The sequence below is a fragment of the Ammospiza nelsoni genome, chromosome 14, assembly GCF_027579445.1.
Source record: "Ammospiza nelsoni isolate bAmmNel1 chromosome 14, bAmmNel1.pri, whole genome shotgun sequence".
Classification (NCBI taxonomy): Eukaryota; Metazoa; Chordata; class Aves; order Passeriformes; family Passerellidae; genus Ammospiza; species Ammospiza nelsoni.
In genome coordinates, this window is record NC_080646.1 from 7,976,950 (window position 1) to 7,997,202 (window position 20,253).

General features: G+C 45.4%; 1 protein-coding gene across 1 annotated transcript; it reads left to right on the plus strand.

Annotated features, from left to right (window-relative positions):
• Nucleotides 1–1,893: 1,893 nt before the first annotated feature.
• On the plus strand, nt 1,894–19,071 carry TICRR (TOPBP1 interacting checkpoint and replication regulator). The gene is made up of 22 exons (XM_059482167.1): nt 1,894–2,541; nt 3,087–3,372; nt 3,932–4,173; nt 4,427–4,670; nt 5,168–5,303; nt 5,998–6,140; nt 6,877–7,089; nt 7,730–7,878; nt 8,617–8,711; nt 9,060–9,153; nt 9,321–9,400; nt 9,727–9,963; nt 10,378–10,474; nt 10,690–10,762; nt 11,460–11,600; nt 12,089–12,179; nt 12,675–12,736; nt 13,525–13,680; nt 14,409–14,566; nt 14,774–17,033; nt 18,209–18,313; nt 18,642–19,071. Exons 1-22 carry the CDS (start codon nt 1,894–1,896, stop codon nt 18,758–18,760), a joined length of 5,829 nt encoding a protein of 1,942 aa, XP_059338150.1. The 3' UTR covers nt 18,761–19,071.
• Nucleotides 19,072–20,253: the final 1,182 nt, after the last annotated feature.

The following is a 20,253-nucleotide window of genomic DNA, read 5'->3' on the forward strand; positions in this document are numbered from 1 at the left end:
AAGTAAATGATTGTCCAGAAAGAACCCAAGGACTGTTTGAGAGGGAAGTTGGTGTCCTTGTGGAGCAGGTAGAGAGGGCAAATGTCTGTGAAAGCAGCACAAACATGGGACAGCACAAGAAGCAGGGGTGTGAGCAACTCTGGCTGTCACACTGGGAAACAATGTCACCTGTGCCTCTGCTGGCCTTCCCAAGAGCTGGACAGGCTGCCAGAGCAAACCCACTGAGGTGGGCAGGAAAGGAGAAGGGCTTTGAGTAGCTAGCAGCAGTTCCTGTGCTGGAAGCTGTCAGGCTTTGCTGGGAAGCTGCCCTTTGCCCTGGGTTTGTTTCGGGTCCCAGGGGGACTGTGATAAGGCAGGTTTTGGTCACACTCTGCTAAGTGTCCTCAGCGGTCTGCTGGGACAGATGCCAGCGGCTGGACAATGGCAGTGACTTGGTGTGGCTGGCTCCTCCTCAGGGCTCAAACAGCACAGAGATGTCACGCAGCAAGAGATGCCAGCCCTGGCCAGGAGAAGGGAGCCCACATCCCTGGGGCTGCAGGCTGCCCTCTGCACTTTCCCAGGGACACCTGGTGTCCTTCTCTTGCTCTTGGTGGCAGGTTACTCCTGCCCAGCCGAGTGCACCAGCTCCTGGTTCCAGCTCGTTAAACCCACTTGTGTTCACAGTCAGCACAGAGCCAAACGGGCCCTTTAGTGCCCCTCGTCTTTGTTGCTCTATAAATACCACTGGCTCTGGTGACACTGGTTTGGGCTGGGCTGCTCTGGCTCTGGAGGTGAGGGTGGAGCAGACACCGGGGTGGGGATGCTCTGTGGGGACTCTCCTGTGTTACCCACTGTGATCACACCGTGATCACTGACACCACGGGGACAGATGTGCTTCGAGCCCTGCAGGGAGGGGCTGATGACAGCCCAGGGTCTTTGTCCTCCACAAGCGTCCTGTCCAGGTGCCCTGACCCTACACCTCTTCATAGAATCAAGTTTGGAAGAGCCCTTTCCAATCAAGCCTAACCACCAACAGAGCGTTATCACTGTAACCCCTAAACCATGTCACCCAGTACCACATCCAGATGCCTCCTGGGCACCTCCAGGGATGGTGACTCCACTGCTTCCCTGCCCAGCCTATTTCAATGCCTGACCACTCGAATAGTAATGTATTTATTTTCTCAATATGTAATCTGAATTTGAATCTGAATTTTACCCATTTTACCCAATTTTATGGGCCCTGGGCTGTCCCAGGGAGGCTGGGGAAGGAGGATGCCATGCCGGCAGGACCCTCTGGGCAGGCTGGGTCAGCGCTGTCCCCGTTCTGTGCCCGCGGGCGGTTGCGGGGATGGGGAGGTGCCGGTCCGCCGGCAGCCGCGGTCCTCTAGCGGCAAAGGGGAGCCTGCCGGGGGCGGGGTGGGCAGGGCCCGGCCAGGGCCGCGGCTCAGCCCCGGGTCCCGCTCGGGGATCCCGCTGTACCCGGCGAGCACCGCCGCCCTGTCCTGGTGACGTCATACCATACGATGAGTGACATCACACCGCACGCTGGGTGACGTAATGCATAACATTGAGTGACGTCACCGCCAGGCGCGCCCCGCCGGCTTTAAATTTTAAACCTGTGGCGGCGCCCAATCGGCCCGGTCCGCGCGCTGGCCACGCCCCCCTCCGTCACTGCCTCCCACCAATGGTATAGCAGCTCTCTCCGCGCGGCTGGCCAATCAGCAGCGAGCACCCCTCTCACCGCCCCACCGCTCCGCCCTCCCGCTCTCCGTTCTCCGCCAATGGGAGAGGGCGGCGCAGGGAGTGGGCGTGGCGGGGTCTCGGCGGCAGCCAATGGGGGCCCGCGCTAGGCGAGGGCGCGAGCGGCCGTACCGGCGGGCGATGGCGGCGGCGGCGGCGTGAGGGGTCCGCGCCATGTCGTGCTCGCACAGCGCCGTGTTCCTGCTGGACACCGCCGGCCCCGCGCGCCGCCAGCGCCTCCAGCGCGGCGCCCTCCGCCTGCTCACGCTGCTGGGCTGCCGCTTCGGCCTCTCCCGCCTCCGCTGGGCCTTCCGCTTCTTCGACTCGCTGGGCGGCCGCGGCGGCGCCTCGCGGGGCGGTGGGTTCCGCCCGCCGGGGCCCCGCGCCTGGCAGCGCTTCGAGGAGGAGCTGGCGGAGCGGCTCGGGGCGCGCGCCCCCGCCGCCCTGCCCGGCCCCGCGCCCCGCGCCGCCCTCACGCACAGCGGCCTCAAGGAGACGCTGCTCGACTTCCAGTGGGACCGGCCGGAGATCGCGTCCCCCGCCAAGCCGGCCCGCCGGAGCCGCAGGACGGGGCCGGCCGCCCGAGAGCCCCCGGAGGCGCCGCCCGAGGGCTTCGTGAACGCCGTGTTCCTGTTCTCGCCATGCCCGCACTCGCGGAGGGAGCTCCGGCAGTTCGTGTCCGGGAACGACGCCCCCTCCTCCCCCGGAGAGCCGCCCTCGGCGCAGGAGCTGGCGGAGAAACTCCTGCCCAGGAGTGTGCAGGAGCTGCTCGTGGAACAGAAAATCTCCCTGTTCTGGGTGGACACTGCCGACTGGGCTCAGGTAACGGGGTCACACGGCTTTCGGCTGTGAGCGCTAGCGGGACATCTGCCACGCTGCCTTCTGGCATGAATAATCTTTGGGTGGGAGGGAACCACGCCAAGGTTCACTCACTGCCACATAATCTTCAGCAAGGGACTGAGAAATCTGGAGTGGAATCATCCACGTGGAGGCTGAGATACATCTGCAGTGGAGTAGCTGTACTGTGTTTATTGATGGGATGTCTTGTGATTTGACTTAGAGGGGTGTTAGAGCTGTTCAGAATTGCAGATAAGCAGCCTGATAGTTCAGGTGTGTAGATACCAGATTTAAAAAAAATTGGCTTGAAAATATTGTTAGCTTTTAATTCACTGGGAATAGTATTTACTTTGTTAGGTTCCTACAAAGGCTGGTAAAAGTCCATAAAAACACTCAGAATGCACCGTGTGTAGATGCTGTGGATATGTTTCATGCCAGCTTTTCTGAAAAAGTGCAATCTTTATTTGTTTGCATGAAAGCTCTCTCACTGCCAGCCTTAACTTGAGACATCTTTGTTACTCTTATTTCAGCTGATCGAATGCCCGGATCATGATGGCTACTGGACGATGTGTGAAGTGATTCATCAGATGGGAGGCACCATTTTGCCAGCTGAAACCTTGGTGCACTCTTTGAGTCACCCCAGGGCAGATGCTGCTTCTGGTTTCCTCGGAGACTCCAGGTTCCCAGAGCCACAGGCTGTGCCTTGGACCAGGCTTCTGCCCCTGGATGGGACTTTGAACTGTTTGTTCTCCAGGCCATCCCTCTATCGATCAGTGTTCCCCCAGCAAGAAGGAACATTGTTTCTCAGCATGCCTGGTAATAAAAAAAAAGAAAAATATAGATGTGCATGGTAGTAACTGATCTCTCATGCAAGGTCCTTGATGAGCTTCCCTTGTGAATAATGTGTGTAGAAGTAATTTCACATATTTCAAAGCCTAGGTGTTTTTCTTTTAAAGTTCTGCTTGTGCTCTACTTCTGATATAAGCATTGTGAGCCCAGGTTTCTGATTTAGCCTCTTCAGTTTGCCATGCTCCTAGATGTTTGCATAAAGAGCTCTTTGCTGGTCCCACCTTGTAGAGGTGTACTCCCTTTTCTCATACAATTATTTGATTTAGCTAAAATAAGAACACAGATTAAGGACCCCTTCCAAAGAAAGCAGATCAGCTGGAAAGCAGCATGCAGGATGCATGGGGTCCTTCTTTAGTGGTGCTTCCATGCACTCAGCTCCTTGGGAGCATGGGGAGGAGGTCAGTTCTGCAACACACTTACTCTAGAGTATATTCCCTGTTTAATCTTTTAACTCACATTTCCATTGAAGTTGTCTCTTCACCTTGATGGAAAAGGCTGCTTTCAGACTTTATCTATCCTTGCACAGGAGGGAAGAAGCAGGAAAGCTGTGCTGTGATCCTGGAACCTCTTGCCATGAGCCAAAGACAGCTGCAGTGTCCAGTCAGCATTGTTGTGAAAGGAACCTTGACAGGCTGGAGCTTGGCACAGGCTGGCCACTTCCTCACAGAGAGCTGGATCCTGCAGAGCTCACAGCCTGAACAGGGAGAATGTAGCAGCTCTCTGTTTCATCAGCTGTTGGGGAGTCTGGTGGCTGAAGGACTGCACATGGTAAATCTTCATCTTTGCCTTAAACTGATGCCTGCTGTGAAGTGAGCTGTGGCAGAAGGGCTGGCAGTATCACTTTGTGAAGACAGTAATAGACACTGCCTTGCAAATTGCTCATTTGAAGCTAAACTCAGAACATTTTTTTAAATCATGTAGCTATAACCTGCTTGTAAGGTATCTGTGCTCCTTAGGTCTCTGTATTTCTAGGTAATGTAAACTCTTCTCTTTTTCCCTTTTTTTTTCCTTTAAAATGCAGATTGCTGAAGTATCTCTGTCTAAGACTTGGTGCCCCTCCACTGCTGTTCTGTCACCTCTTTCTGGGGATGCTGCAGTTCTGACTGTGCTTGGTCCTGAGAAGACAGCTGAAATTCAGGGATGCAGCCTTGAAGGAGCTGTAGTGGAAGACTCTTCCCAAGACTCTGCTACTCACCTGCCAGAGATTGTGAATAGTGTGTTGAGTAAAATTGACATGTCAGTGAAAGATTCTCTGGCCAGTCTGGGTAGGTGTCAGGAAATGGAAAACTCACCGTCTTTTCATCATGTCCAGAAAAAATCTAAAGTTAATGATTTTCTCCTTGAGGAGTCTCATTTCTGGGAGTTGTTCATTGTGTCATCTGTAGCTAAGGCTTTGTGATGTGATGCAGAAAGAAATCTGTATGGGTGTAGCTTTCTGTTTTATTATTAAGGAGTAGTTTCCATTAGCTTGCAGATAAAGCACAGCTACATGTGCCTGAGGACATGCTGTTGGAAGGAGGATTCCTAAAATGTGTCACATGGGCCATCCCTGACCAGTAAAATTTTTGGGTAGGACTGCAGCAAGGAGGCTGCTTTTACATGAGTGTTTTGTGTTAGAGTGAATCTTCTCATCTTCTGTTGTATTGGCTATGAAATTGTCTCAAGGATCAAAGGTTTGTGAACCTCTGTCTTTGAGCTTCTGTGAAGCTTCTGCCACTTAGTTCAGCTTTTCTCATTTTTGGATATGTGTGTGTCTGTACAGGAGAAGAAGCTCCAGTGCCAGAGTGGGTGCAGCGGGAGCTGTCCCATACAGGGGGCTGGCATCCTTCAGTGCTGGAAGCTTGGTATCCTGCATCCAATGCCTGTGGAGCAAGCTCAGATCTCATGGAGTCCTTCAGGTATTTTTCTGAATGTCTCTGAGCAATAATCAAGGATTTCTGCTTCCTTTTAAGGGAGTGTGGTTGTAGCATTGCTTAGAGTTCTAGAATTCTGCTGCTTTTATTTCTGTACTCAGTTTACTGATAGCTTATCTCATGGTGGAGTATACAGACAAAAGAAACTGGGAACAGGATGTTTGGGTATGAGTTTGCATGGATTAAAATCTTGGTAGTTTCAGAAGGTATAAAGGTCATTTAAAATGACCTTAAGCAACTTGGGAAATGACAGATTTTAGCTTTATGGGATGGTAAGATCCAGTGCAAGATACTGAAGATATGGTTGTGTTCTCACAGTTGGTGTTTATTTGGAATGGATAAGCTTGCTTTCTTCAAAGAGCTTGCTGAGTGAAACTAAAGAGCCTAGTGCAGGGTAGTTTAGAGAGCACAAAGCTGCTCATTTAGTTTTGTGGTACAGGTCAGTGCCATATCCATTGTACATTATTGTAATGCTTGTTTCCAGCATTTTAAGAGGTTTGAGTTTTCTGCATCCTCCTAAGTGTGTTGGGGAACACGTGTTGGAAGAGTTACTGGTGTGTGCTGCTTGTACTATATTGCTGCAGACTGGGAATCTAGAGAATCTTGTTTCTTTCCACAGGAAGGAAGGGATATGCCTCCTACTCCCACCTTTTGATAACTGTATTGTTCTTTCATACAGGCTCCTGCAGGTTCCTTGTGCTAACAGGAAGGATGGTGCAGACCAATCTGATGTGGAGCTCTCAGAAAGTCTGTCTGAGCTGTACCAGAGAAAATTCAGTGAAACCTCTGCTGCAGCTGGACCAGGAAATAACAAAAAAAGACGTATGTATAGTTTGGGGTTATATGTGTGTGTTGTTAATAAAAGATGATACAAGAACTCCAGAAATCTGTACTCTTAAGTAGTACCATGCTTTAGATATTTATCTGGGGACAGTCTCATTTGCTTATTAATATTAGGTTAGTCCTATAGTAGGGCACAAATTATTGTTATTCAGGGCTGTGCAGTGAGTGACAAAGCTGTTAAAAGCAGCATGCAGAGCTCTGCAGTTTAATTAGCTGTTGAAACAGGGACTGCTCCAACTACTAGTAAATATTGCAATTTTGTTCTAATTAGACAAATAGAACATTTTTTTTTGTAGAAGAGTTTAATCATTGCATTTCTCTACACTAACTACAGTTGACTTTACCTTAGCCTCATGTATCTGCAAGTCCCGCTGTCAGCTGTTTCTATTTCTGTGACATAAGATTGCTGCCTATATATATATATATGTATGTGTATATATATATATATATATATATATATATATATAACTTCTGATTAAACCTGTGTAAGTTCTTATGCAGAGCAATATGCACCTGGCTTTTTATTTGGAGAAGTAGCTGCCTGCTACACTGCCTATATGTTAATTTCACAAAGAAATACCAACCTTTTGGGCCATGTTTTCCTCTAGGAGGTTACTAAGGTCACATAATCCAGAATTTAGTGCTGTTCTCTCCCTTGGATGAAGTTCCTGCCCCAGTGTGCCTGATGGTAGAACTCTCTCTTGTGGCATTTTAGGTGGGGTTCCCCGAACTCCAGTCAGGCAGAAGATGAAGACCATGCCCAGATCCCTGCAGATGCTCAATGCAGCAAGACTGAATGTAAAAGCTCAGAAGTTTCAACCTGATGCTGTGCCACCAGCAGTGAATGAGAAGGTTCCACAGAAGCATTCAGCAAAAAGATTGGATGAAAAGGTGGAAGGAAAGGCAAAAGCACCTAAAATATCAATTGGTGTGTGTTAAGTCCTGTTATCTTTCTGCCTTGATACATCCCATATGAGCTCTTATATTCTGATAGAGGAGTTATACAGGATTTTTATGGAAGGGAGAGCAAAGGATAATAATGGAATATTCAGTACCAAGGAGCAGATCAGTGTTTGAGTTTCTGTATCCTCAGCATGGCAAGAGCAGACATTTTTCCCCACCTTTCTGCCATTTAGTTTCTGATTCTTTATAAACTGTTACAACTGCTTCTGGGATTAGTTTCTTGCCTTGTATCTGTCTGAAAAAAGCAATAAGGATTTACTTTTAAAATTTTTTTAACCAAAAGAAATAGAGGGAAGCACTTGTCAAGGTATAACTGGAAATGTATTAATTAGGCAGAAATAAAGGGCATTTCTTGATTGCTTCAGTAGCCTGAAAGTTTGCTGATTTTAAGCAAACTTTGTTGATTATAAGACTAATTTAGCTTATAGTATGTCATGGGCCTGAACCTGGGTTAGCCTCTGTTAGTGTACTGTGGTCTGGATGCATTATTACTGGAGGAAATGTTTATTATTACCTCCTCTGTTCCCTGCTTCAGCTGGGGTGAGGATTTTATCAGGGAGATGTGGTGAACATGCATTTAGCTAATGGAGACCATTTCCTTGCAGATTTCCAAACAGAGGAGGAGCTGCAGGCCCACTTGACTGCCAGCTACCAGAAGGCTGTTGCTGAGGGAATTCCCTCATCTCTGTGTGCCCAGAATATGATCATGGCCATTAAAAGCTTCTTGAAAATACAAGATACCAAAGAGAAAGAGGTAGGTGTCAGCATGTAGGCAGGGTTGTTACTGATCTGGAAGTTAAAATTTTTACTATTTTGGGCTAACTTTCCTTCATATGCTCTGAGGCTTTATGTGGAGGTGCACCATGGTCACTGACTGCTTCTATCTGTGAGGACACAATAGTGAAAAACTGGATGCTTGTAAATTATGTAGGACAATCCAGTTCAGTTGTCAGTTTAGAACTTTGCTAAATGTTGCAAGACATCTTTACTTCATATTGACCTCCTTACAAATTCTGATTTCAAAGGTAGTATTTAAAAAAATACATTCTTGCAAACTGTATTTTAAAGAAGATGCATCTTTTGTTTTTGCATTATGTGGCAAATCTAGGCCTAGCTTTGTCAGGGAAGAAAAATTCTTCAAGGTATTTCTTACAATCTTTAGCACTATTTGTAGGCTTACAGTAATCTTAAACCAAAACTGGTAAGCCTGGGATTAATTTAATAAAAACCCTGTGAGAGACAAATCCAAAGTGGATCCAAAGTGAAGAAGGCCTGGAGCTGTGAGCAGGAAACCTCTGTGATTTTAAGCTTTAAGTTGTTTGATTTTATAACTCTGCTACTGAAACGAAAAGTAATTCCTTTCCTTGAAAGAAAAGGAAAAAACTGTACTTCCAAAAGAATTGGTTGGGTTGGTAAATGGGGGACAAGGGAAGAACCTGCCCTGCAGATAGGGAACAGTTTTGAAGTTCTTGCTGTCATGATGTGTCTGCAGGTGGCCTGTGTGGGAAGAGTCAGAAACCATCTCCTGAAGACCAGCAAAATGCTCAGACAACAGCATGGCTCACAGAAGGAGACCAAAGTCAGAGAGTATGAGAGACTCTATTTACTTCAGCCTCTGAGATACTGTGGAGTTGGTTAGCAGTTTTTAATGGTGGCTTTTTTGTACAACTGGAAAAGTATTTACATGGGACAAATATTTCAAGGGTTGCAGTAAAACCACTTCATTAAATGCAAATATACCCGTGCTGTGTGATAAGCACTGCAGCCAATATCTGCAGTGAGGTATCTCCCTTGCCACCCAAATGAAATGCTAAGTAAATATTGCTGTCAAAAGGAACCACTTCCCTTCCCATTGCTTTTTTGAGCACACCTTTTGCAGTAAATCTGCTGTTTGCAGTAGAAAAAGATGTGGTGGGTAATTACTTGTTTCCTTAGGTGCCGACTTCAGGTATTTTTGCGCCTTGAGTTGTGCCTTCAGTGCCCTTCACTGCAAAGCAGCGCTGAGGAAATGGAGCAGCTGTTAGAAGAGGCAAGTAAAGTGTAAACCATGTTGTGTTTCTGCATGGCACTAGAAATGGGGATCTGGAACCTGCTTTTCCTTTGATTTTACACTATTACTTCATATTCCTTACTAAAATATCTGGTGCTGCAGCTGGCACATCTTAATCCATTTTGCCACCTGACCTTCTCTTCCAGGTGACAGATATGCTGCGCATCTTATGTCTGACTGAAGACCCAGCCTATCTTACAAAGTTTCTAGAGGAAATATTAGAAGTGTAAGTTATTTGGCACGACTTATGTATTGCTGGGGACTATGGTTTGGGCCAGATGTTGTCTGTGAGTAGAGAGCAATCAACAGCTTTGATTTACTGCATCTTTGTAATTCTCAGAAATTTAGACGTGTTCACTTTATTACACTTACATTTTGGTTAAAGAAAAAGTAGCTGATAAACAAGTAAATTAATTTAAAAACTCAGTTGATATTCAGTTTGTTGTTTTTAAATGGACATGTAAGGACAAGGATTTAGTTCACACCTTGAGTTTGAAATGCCAAAGTTTTGAGGAGGGGCGTATTTCATGTGTGTTCTCTCTGGTGCTCCAGGTATATGAATTCTATACCGAAGACCCTCGGAGATATTTATTATGGTCTGGGTACACAAATACCTCCGAAGCTGGCATCTGTTCTGCCTTCAGACTTCTTCAGTGATGACTCCATGACTCTGGATAGCAAATCTCCAGGCCTTCCTCTCTCTTTATCATCTGTCTTAACTCCCAGTGCTGTTCGCTCTGAGGGTGATCAGCTGGAGGAGCTGCGCACCAGATCTGCCAAAAAGAGAAGGTACTAAGTCCAAACAGGAGGCAGCTTTTTGTTCACTGTAAAAAATACAGTCTTGATTCTGTATCTGTATCTTATGCAAAAGTAGATTTCAGGAGCATCTTCCATGAGAGGAAATGCATGCTATGCTGTGCAGCAGCTGACCTATATTGTTAAAGCTAAAAGTGATTTACTGGAGATCTCCGTGTTGGGGGTTCTGTGTTCATATGAGCAAATTGTGAATGAATTCCAATACCAGCCTTTTTATATTGCAAACCATATCCCAGTGTTGTAGTAAGTGAAGTATCAATGTAGTTTGCAATTTGAATTTAGGTAAACACATCCTATCTCTTGAGTCACACCTAAGTTTAATTGTCAGTAGGTTGATAAGTGTGCTGGTGATCTCATTTTAGCTTAATTTTTGTGTGTTTTCTGAAGGAATCATGTGTTAGCCAGACACAGGAGCATGACAGAAGCACCACAGAACTTGCGTCAAATTGAGATTCCCAAGGTAGCCAAGAACCCCATCAGAAAGGTAAAATTCTTCCAGAAGGATTTTCTGTGAGTTGTGCTGCTTGACTGCAAAAACCCTTGCTCTGTATTCCCTTACTAAGTGTGCCCTATCAGCTGTACAGAGATGAAATTGTTTTGAAGGAAAAATTGAAATAATGTGTTCAGAGCTTGTAGTTAATATTCATACTTAAACATAGCATTGCATTGCTGCTGAGGCTGATTTCTCATTTGTTTCAGGAGAACTCCCATTCTTACCTTGCCACTGAGAAGTCCCAGCAGATGCCTTTGCTGCAGAAAGAGGCAGGGCAAGGTATATTGACTTTTGGCTTGTTCATGGAAAGGTGCATCTTCAGCACATGTTGTCCCTGTAAATTTTACTGAGCCATGGTGAAATTATGCTGAGGCATGCTGGAAATCTGAAGGAAGTTTTGCTGAGTTGTGCAGAAACTTTGAGGGAAAAAAATATGTGGTATTCTGTGTACTCATACACAGAAAACTTAAATTTTGTGTCCTCAAAAGAAAGCCTTGACTCTTGAAATTATTTCCAACTTCTCTGTCCTGAAAAGAAAATGGGAACAAGAATGAACTATATTTGAAAATAGGATATATCCCCACAAATACTTCATAAAAATAAATGTCATGTGTTCTCCAAACCAAGATGTGCTTTGGTTGAGATTTTGTAGTGCACCTAATGTTCCACATGGGACACTGACTGTCTGCTTTTCCTGCTATGGCATCTGCTTGTAGCTTATTGCTGGAATAATGCAAATAATAACAAATTCAGAAGAGAAGGCTGGAATGGATTTAGAGGAGGACATGTTCCAGTAGCAGGAAAAACAACTTCTCAAAGCTTTTTAGCCTCTAAAATGTTGTCTTTCCATGCTGGTATATTGTTCTATCCCTAGTCACCTAACAAAATTACCTTTGTTTTTTTTTTTTTTTTTCTTTCTTTTTTTTCTTCTCTTTTCCTAGTAATCTGATCTTTTCTTGCTTTTCTTGTCTCACAGAGGTTACAAAGGTAAGGAGGAATCTCTTCAATGAAGAGATGCTTTCACCATCAAAAAGGTCACTGAAAAAGATGCTTAGAAGCCAGTCAGTATCTGCTGTGGAAGGCCTAAAATACAAATGCACCAGTGAGGGCAACAAAGGTAGGATATGACTTGCACATGTAGAATTGTTGAGCTTTTGCTAAAATTCCTATTTTTGCATTCTCAATTCTATGAAACAATTATGATCTGTTTTTATTGAAAGATAAAAGGATTGCTGTGGTGTTTGGAGGGTGAATAATGATGATGTTAAAACTGAAACCTGTTTTTCTAAACTTTTTACATCTTGTAAACAAAATTAAAAATGCTTGGTTTAAAAGGGATCTGTGAAATAAAGATGAGTAATGAAAGCTATCTCAGTAGGTTAACTATGTCTGACATGGTACAATATTGAGGGAGTGGGAGGGAGGTGTAGACCCTGGACTGAAATAATGATAGCTTGTGAGTACTGGGAGACAGCACAGTGGTTCTGTATTGACTTAAGAATAACTATTATCATTCTAAGCTGAAGCCTGTACAAAACTGTATTTATTTATTTGTTCCAAGTGCTTTATAATGGTGTGATGTTACAGCTCTTGCATGATTTTTAGATCATCGCAAGTTATTGACCAAGAGAGTTGCAGAAACGCCACTGCACAAGCAGGTGTCCAGGAGGCTCCTGCACAAGCAGATCAAAGGCCGGTGAGTTCTTTCTGAATTTCTTCAGTAACTAATTAATGGCTATGAGCAGAATTACCAGGTATCATTGCAGTCAAAGGTCATCTTCACTTAAGGCAGTAAGAGAACCAGTAGAGGCTAAATGCCATTGCTTAAGTGGGGGGAAATACTGCTTGCTTCATCTTGTAAGTCAGGCTGCTTTCATTCTTGAGCTAATGTCTGTTTAGGTTCACTTGCTGATTCAAGGGCTTATGAGGAAAAGGCTCCTGCTGTATTTTGTGGGCTCCAGGCTGAATTGTAGCATTTTCTTTCATGTAGACCTGTTACCTGTACATATAGGTAGCTACCAATACTTAATTACATGTCAATAGGAGGCAAAGTGCTTACTGGTCACTCAGAATAGCCTACAACACAATATATTGGTGTAGGATAAAGCACTGCTTCTTACTCTCTGTGGCAAGTTCTGTTCCTGTACATGTGCTCAGTATGCTAAGCCCAAAATGTCTGTTGTTTCTCAAGGTCTTCTGATCCAGGTTGTGACACTGGTGTTGTAGAAGAATCTCCAGAGAAGGCTATATATGGTAAGCACTGATTTTTCGTTAAAGGTGGTTTGGCTCTGTTGTATGTAGCTCATGAGTGTGCTTTGATTTGGCTAATTCATTAGAAGTCAGTCCAAAAGTGTTGTACTGTTCTGTTCTGACAGAACCACTTGCTGCTCACTGCTTTAACAGCTCTGTACAGTTTAAGTTAAGAAAGAGAGGTAGATAGCAAATCTTTTAAAGGAAAAAACGTGAAGGACTTGAAGGGTGAACAAGATTCTGAGCTGCTATAATTACTGTCAAACCAGCACATGCTTATTTTTAATGTAACTTCACCATGTTGTGCTGTGACCCTGCTCTGATTTCTGCTGTAACAGACAGCCACCTGGCTCTGGGGAGTGCCTCTTATGTTGGCTACTGCTGTTCTTTTTCCCCAGAAGGGAAGAAAATAACAGCATGTCTGGGCAAGCAGGGAAATGAAATTGCTAGCAAGAAGAGACAAGAGCATTAACCCATCTTTTAACTTGGATGTAACTTGCATTGAACATGGTTTTTCTAGCATTCCTTTTCATATAATTTCTAAAGAGAAATGAGAGTAATCATGAGTTAGAGGAGGGGCATCGTACTTGAGAGGATTTGTATGCATAAATATTCCAAAATCCTCGAAAAAACTGAACCTTTGCTTCACTTGCTTGCCTTCCTGGGTGAGACAGGTTATCTGTAGAGAAGTTTCTTCTGAGGGTCTGTTCCTTGCAGTTGTGAACTGTTCCTGATGTGCCCATTGCTGAGCGGGAAAGAAGGCTCAGTCTCCACTGTCCTTGCCTTTTCAGAAGCAGGTTTGAGAAGAAGCCCACGCATCAAACAGCTGGCTTTGAATAGGACCTGCTCTGGTGCTTTCTATTCCACTACACTGCCCAGCTCAAAAAATTCACAGCACCTCCAGCAGGGACAAGAAAAGGAGAGCTGTAAACTGCAGGATGTAGAAGGTACTGAGTGGGATTTGAGCAGACTGATACTGCTGATCTGAAAAGCTGACACGGATAGCTCTGAGTTTGATTTGATTTGGCTCTACAAGAGACCGTAAGAAGCTAAGAGCTGTCATGTAATATCTTCCCTAGACAGAAATTCATTCTCAGTAATTATTTTTTAATTGGTAATCTGAATTTTGAGGATGGTAAGGCAGCTGTTTCTATGATGAATTCACTGCCAACTTAACAAACCAGTCAGGCCCATCTAACAGAATACCACTGATTGTCAGTCTGTATTCCTTAAAAGCAGTGAAATCCTTGTAAAATATGGGACAGAAATCCTATAGCTTACTCTGTGGCAGCATAAAGCAATGACTGATGGGATCTTCTTTGGAGGCTTTCTCAGTAGGATTATCAGCTAAAAATGGTGACACTTAGTTCTTTATATTCTACTTATTAGAATCCTTAGTCATGAACCAGAACTATCTAAAGCTACAAGCTATAAATAGAATAAGAGGCCGAGGTATAAAATACCTTTTTTTACCATTGGAGCACTCTTTCTAAAGATGGGTATTAATTTCATAATGGGAAATAACAATAATTCTGGTGAAGCTTTAACTCTTGGTTAGAAAAGAACATGCCAGGGATATGAGCTTTTTACACTACTTTTCCACACATCTGACGTGACTCAGACAATTGTGGCACGTTACTTTGTGTTAGTTAAATTGTGCTGTTCCATTTTATAGGCCTTAACCAGCATTCAGAGAGCCCCCCCATCCAGAGTCCCAAGAGGTTTTTCTTTGGTGCAGTCATTGACATGGGTAGTCCAGCAGGGAAGCATTCACCTGGAAGGAAGAGAACAAGAAAAGATTCCTTACACTTAGAGGAGCTCACCTCATGTCAGGTAGAAACAGTTACCTACCTCCTTTTCTCTTTCTTCCCATCCTTGTTTTCTTCACCATTCATCAGCATCTTAGATTTAGTGTTTGTTAAGTCTCATCCAATGAGTTTTTTATGTTTCAAGTCTTGGGAAGTAAATATGAAGATGGATAGATAATAGTCCTGGAGTAGAACAAGCATGATTCTTTAATATATTATTTTTCCCCTGCAGACTCCTAGCAAAACACCTCACAAATCTGCCCAGAAGCCACTGAATTCTGCCAGCAAGCTCCCAAGGAGATCGCCTCGCCTTGTCCACAGGACGCCTCAGAAGCTGGAGAGGACACCTGGCAGAAGCCCAGCAGCTAAGCAGAATGTAGCTAAATGTTTGGGGAAGTGCTTTTCTCATCCTGCACAAAGGATCAAGTCTCCATCTGTGCTAACTGACAGCAGGAGGGTTCACTCAGTGCAAGTGGCTGCTGAGGACTGCTGTGCAGCTCTGACAATTTCCCCTCCTTACAATGAGCCTGCCTGGCAAACACCAAAACGTGAAAGGTTCACAGCCTCTGTATTACCTCCAACAGATCCAAATCCTGTTTCTTCTCCTCCCTCTGCCACCCAAGAAAGGTGTTTTACAGAACTTCAGACTCCAAGACGTTCCTTGAGATACCTCTCAAAATTAGCATCTCCGGTGAGTGCTCGGAGGCAAATCCTCACAAAGGAAATTCAGGAGCAGTCAGATCAGTTATCTCAAGCACCTAAAAGGACACCCAGGAAACTTGAAGATCCTGGTTCAAAGTTATGTACTAGCTCACTGAGCACAGAAATACCTCAGCTTGCTGTGAGGCCAGAGCCTCTCTGCAGTTCTCCACTCTATGAAGGTTCCACAAACACTGTGACAAGCTGCTCTGCTTCCCACACGCAGCCTGGGGAGTCTGACTGGGAACCTGGTGCATCTCAAAAGACTCCAGGTATTACTGGCACTTCACTGGGGTCCCTGCTTCACACACCCAAGCAGGCCAAACGTGAACCAGGTTCTAGAGGAGAGAGCCTCAGGGGTGCAACACTTAGAGAAAATGAGGACAGTCGTCGTGATAGTGGTGGTAACTGTTCTGTGGAAAGCCTTCAGCTTCATCAGTCCCAAGTTGCTGAAAATACTTCTGTATTGGAGAAAAATAAACAGATGGATAGAGTGTCTCAAAAGTCTCCTTCAAGGGAGGACTTGGAAAACTTGGAAAACCATTTGTCTCCAAAGCCTTTTGCTGGAGGGCAGGAACATGCACAGAATGCTGAGAGAGACTGTGAGCCATCAGTTAAGGGGGAGAACTGCAGTGCAAACACCTGTGAGTCCTTCCTAAGCCATTTGCAAACAGTTCATGATGACTTGGAAGCAAGAACTGTGCTAAGGGAAGAATGCATGGGAGTGAAAGCTCCGAGTCTCAGGCGACGCTCCAGATCTGCCCTGAACCCCTCCCCTCCTGTGCAGAAGTCTCCTCCTGCCTATTCCTTACGCTGCACTGCCGACAGGAGGCAGCGGGAGGCTGCGGCACGCATGGGGGAGCCCCAGCTTGCAGCCAAGTTCTCCACTCCTGAAAGTCGTGGCAAACTTCCTTCTGCCAGCCCACCAACCTACGAGGTGGAGATTGAAATGCAAGCTTCAGGCCTGCCCAAGCTTCGCATTAAGAAAATTGGCTCTTGCTCATCCTTGGAAGTTCAGCCTGAAGCAAGTGCCAGCAAAGCCAGGGGAGGAGAAAGCCCCTTCAGTGATTTTGCTATGACCTGGTGCAGCAAGCATCCAGGAAAACTAGCAGCTGCCTGTGTCTCCCCTTCCTGCTGCCGTTCCTTCCATAGCACACCTGGGAAAGGTGCAGGACAAACCTACATATGCCAGTCATACACCCCCACAAGCTGTGCCTCTACTGTCACCTCCCCGTTCCCACTGGAAGCAGTTCTCCAGACACCTTCTCCAAAGCAGAAGGGGAAGAGTACTCCTGATGCCATCAATGACTGGCCTCGGAGGAAGAGAGCAGCAGGCAGCACTGCTGGTGTGAGCTGCAGTCAGGGTGAGAGGAGTGCTGATGATTGGACACGGCCAAGAGAGAGAACAATGAGGATCTCAGAAAACTGCAGCAGCAAAGTGACAAATCCTCTTGGGGAGTTTGAACTGGAAGGGATTTGCAGGCTCCAGGATCAGGCATCTCCTGGTGACTCTGAACTGAAGGCTGATGAGGACTCTGCCATGGGAACCTTTGGCTTGAAATCTCGGAAGCGGGTCTTTACCTGCCTATCACCAGAAAAGGAGGAGAACCACAGTGCCAAGAGATCATGTCCTGATAGGGGCAGCTTGGATCTCACTGGCTTTTCCACAGATGAGAGCAACAGAACTAAATCAAGGACAGACTCTGTACTTCCTGAGAAACCAGGAGCATGTGCCCTCAAAACACTGGAGCAGCACAGTTGTCTAGGGGATGATGATGTCTTCCTTTTGTCAGGTAATTAAATGGCACAAAATACACTCCACTGAAATTCAGATGTGGTTAAAAATGGGGGTTAGACTAAAACAAGAGCACAGTTGTTTCCCATGTAATTATCTGAGGGAGACTGAGGTGAAAGGGGAGTGACTTGTAGATGACATGGAAGATAATTATGTGGAGAGGCAGACTGGATATGAGGAGTATTAACGATGGAAGAGAGACCAGAGAAATATGAAAGAGCAGAAAGCTGGAGGAACTAAAAGGAAAGTTTGAGAACTTGAGAGAGGATCCCAGTTGCATCCAGCTGGTGATTTGTTCAGGTTTGTGTTGATACCACTGCCTGTTTCTGCCCAGCATTCAGCTCTGAAGCCAACAAGCCAATCTTCAGTATAAAGCTTGGCTGTTTCAGTGCTTCAGACTGGAGTCTTGGTGGGGTTAGTCCTGTGGATGTTGGTGTTTATTGATGCTCCAGTTGTCTCTGCCCCTGGCAGTGGGCCACTTGAAAGAAATGCTACCAGAAATCATTCTCGTGCTAGCATAAGCTGTCTCTCTGCTTTTGCTGTAGGTACAGATGATACTGACCTTGGTGAAACAGGCTGTTCAGCTCTGTAAACAAGGCCTTGTGAATTTCAAATACTTAATCCAGTATTGTTGTAGAAATTACAGGGGGCTGTGGCAGGTGTTGTTCTGTAGTCATTGCACAAAGCTTTGGTGTGTGTTTTCTCTTGCAAGGAAAGATTTGTATAGAGAGACAGTGTCTTACTCAACATTATCACAGAAAAAAGGTGACACCTGGAAGCAACATTAATCCATATTCAGGACATGAAGTAATAGATTTAAGATGGTCCTGTGAGAGACTTTCTGTACCTACAGACCTCGTGTTTGTATTTCTATATAATTGTGGTTGTAATAGTTTTCTTCCAGGAAATGCAAATTACCTGTGTTTATTACAAGTGAAGTGATTTTCTGCTAAACCAGCTAAGAAAATTAAATGTGCTAAAAGCTGATTCCAGACTGCCATTTACCTTTCTCAAATGCTAAAACAGCACTGTGACAACCTAGAGTTTATTTCAGATAAACTCCAAGTAACACTTATGCTACCTCAAAACTGACATCAGTATAAAGGCTGTGGTGAGACATAACATTTGAGTTGTTGAGTATTTTTGCTGCAGCATCTCACTGTGCTTCTCCAGGCTCCACCCCACCCTTGAAGAGTGGACTTTGTGCCAGCAGCCTTCGAGCCCTGACCCAGTCTCCACTGCTGTCCCCACCGCCGGCTCAGAGGAAGCGCGTTCAAGGTAAGCACAGGAGAGGAAAGGCTGGGCTCCAGCACACTGCCTGTGCTCTCTGCTTGCCTCCAGCACATACGAACAAAATCATGCTGTGCTGGGGGTGGGCTTTGGGCAGAAAACCTCTATCTGCCACTGCTGTGCTCAGTATCTCAGTCTCGCATGCTTACAAGAAACTTGGCATGAACTGGGAAGTTTGGAAGGAGAGAAAAGTTGCTGAAGAATGAAGAGAGGGTAGCTACATGGGAAGTGCAACTTCCACCTGGTATTTGGTTCTTGGAATCACCAGTGAATTCTGGTAAACTGTGCCTCTCATGTATTCTTTCTGTTTTTGTAGAGGAGGAATCTGATGCTGTCCAAATTACTGCCAACCAGGAGCTGTCTCCATTCCACATCACGATTTCCAGGAGGCGTCGCCTCAGCAGGACATACTCACGGAAAAAGCTGCTCAGCTGAAGTTTGGAGCCAGGCCAGCATGGGAAACTGTATTATCCCAGCTGTACAACACACCTTTTAACAAAGACTGGTATTTGGTGCTAGACTGGAGCTGCCTTGTGTTGGTAGGACACTGAATGCAAGCACATGGCAATAGAAATAAGGACCACTCTAAAAATTTATGGTTTCTTCCATCCATTCAAAGCCTAGCTTGGTCTTTCTGCTAGTGGAACCTTAGAGTGAGTTCTGCAGGGAAGGGCCAATTCTCCCAGGTTAGGAGGGAGAATTGTCACTTTTCTCCAGCTCTTGTAGAATAAACTGATGAATTTTCATTGTGTCCTTTAATCCAAAAATCTGTGTTTGGCTTGAGGGATGTGGGCTGCAGGAAGGAGGATGCTGGAGGCGAACGGGTACAGAACAAGCTGCGTGCTCCTGCTGTGTCTTGTCCTGATACTAAATGGATCCCTCTGTTAATTGCTTCCAGTTTGCCACAGCTTAGTGGGAAAATAACAAGCAGATTAATTAATTAGCCAAGTGCCAAGAATTCAGAAAAGGAGAAAGATAATTTAACTGGAAACATCTTTGTAGATCATGAATGGTTTGGTGTATCCGCTCTTGGCTACTGCTGGATAAGCAGATGCTGATGGAGTGACTTCATTGTCCTTTTCTGCAAACTTGCAGTAAGCCAGAAAGAATTGGCTGGGGAAGTGTCCTTGAGAAGTAAAACTCGGATGGAATAACTGGAAATGACAGTTTCAAGACTACTCTTTACCAAACTGAGTCATGGATTAAAAAGTGATTTAGTTGCCTGTGACATTTGTGTTCTAACCCCATGAAGAGAGCAGGAGCTGTGGTTCAGTGCCTGAGATGTAGCCTACAAGGGGCTAAAATTGTGCAGAATATTGGAAGGGCTGAATTTTTTCCCTTGGGGTAGTGATCTTGGGGAACTCACACCACTGTGTCTACTGATTGCACAGGAGGTGGAAAGCTATGGAGATGGTGTAGGGTGATCCTAAAACAAGGCATGGGAAACCAGGGGTTTGTTATGTGGCTTTAAGGCTTTGAGGGACTAGATGGGATAGAGTGGAGCTTGTTTCCTGGACACACTCTTTGTTGCAGGAAAGCTACACCTCCTTCAAGGATGTGGAGTGACATAAGCTTGGAGCTCCAAATCTGCTACTTACTTCCAAGGAGGATAGATTGTTATTTTTCCTATTGAAGGTCTTTGTTTTCAACAGCAGAAAATAAAAGTGTCTCAACTTAATCTTGTGTAGCTCAGGCACATACAGAGCCCTCAATAATATCCTCCCTTCACTGTCACACCACTACAGGCAAGGTCAAGGATGTAGATCAGAAGGTGGTTCTTATATCAAATGCTGGCTTTTAACTTGCTGTGTTACTCCTTAAGTCATGGTTGTGGTAGCTGTTCTCATTTCAGGCTGAAGCAGTGGCTTGGTTTTTAGGATCAAGTGGTCAAGCAGCCCTTTGCCCCTACCCCTTGCCCTTCTTAAATC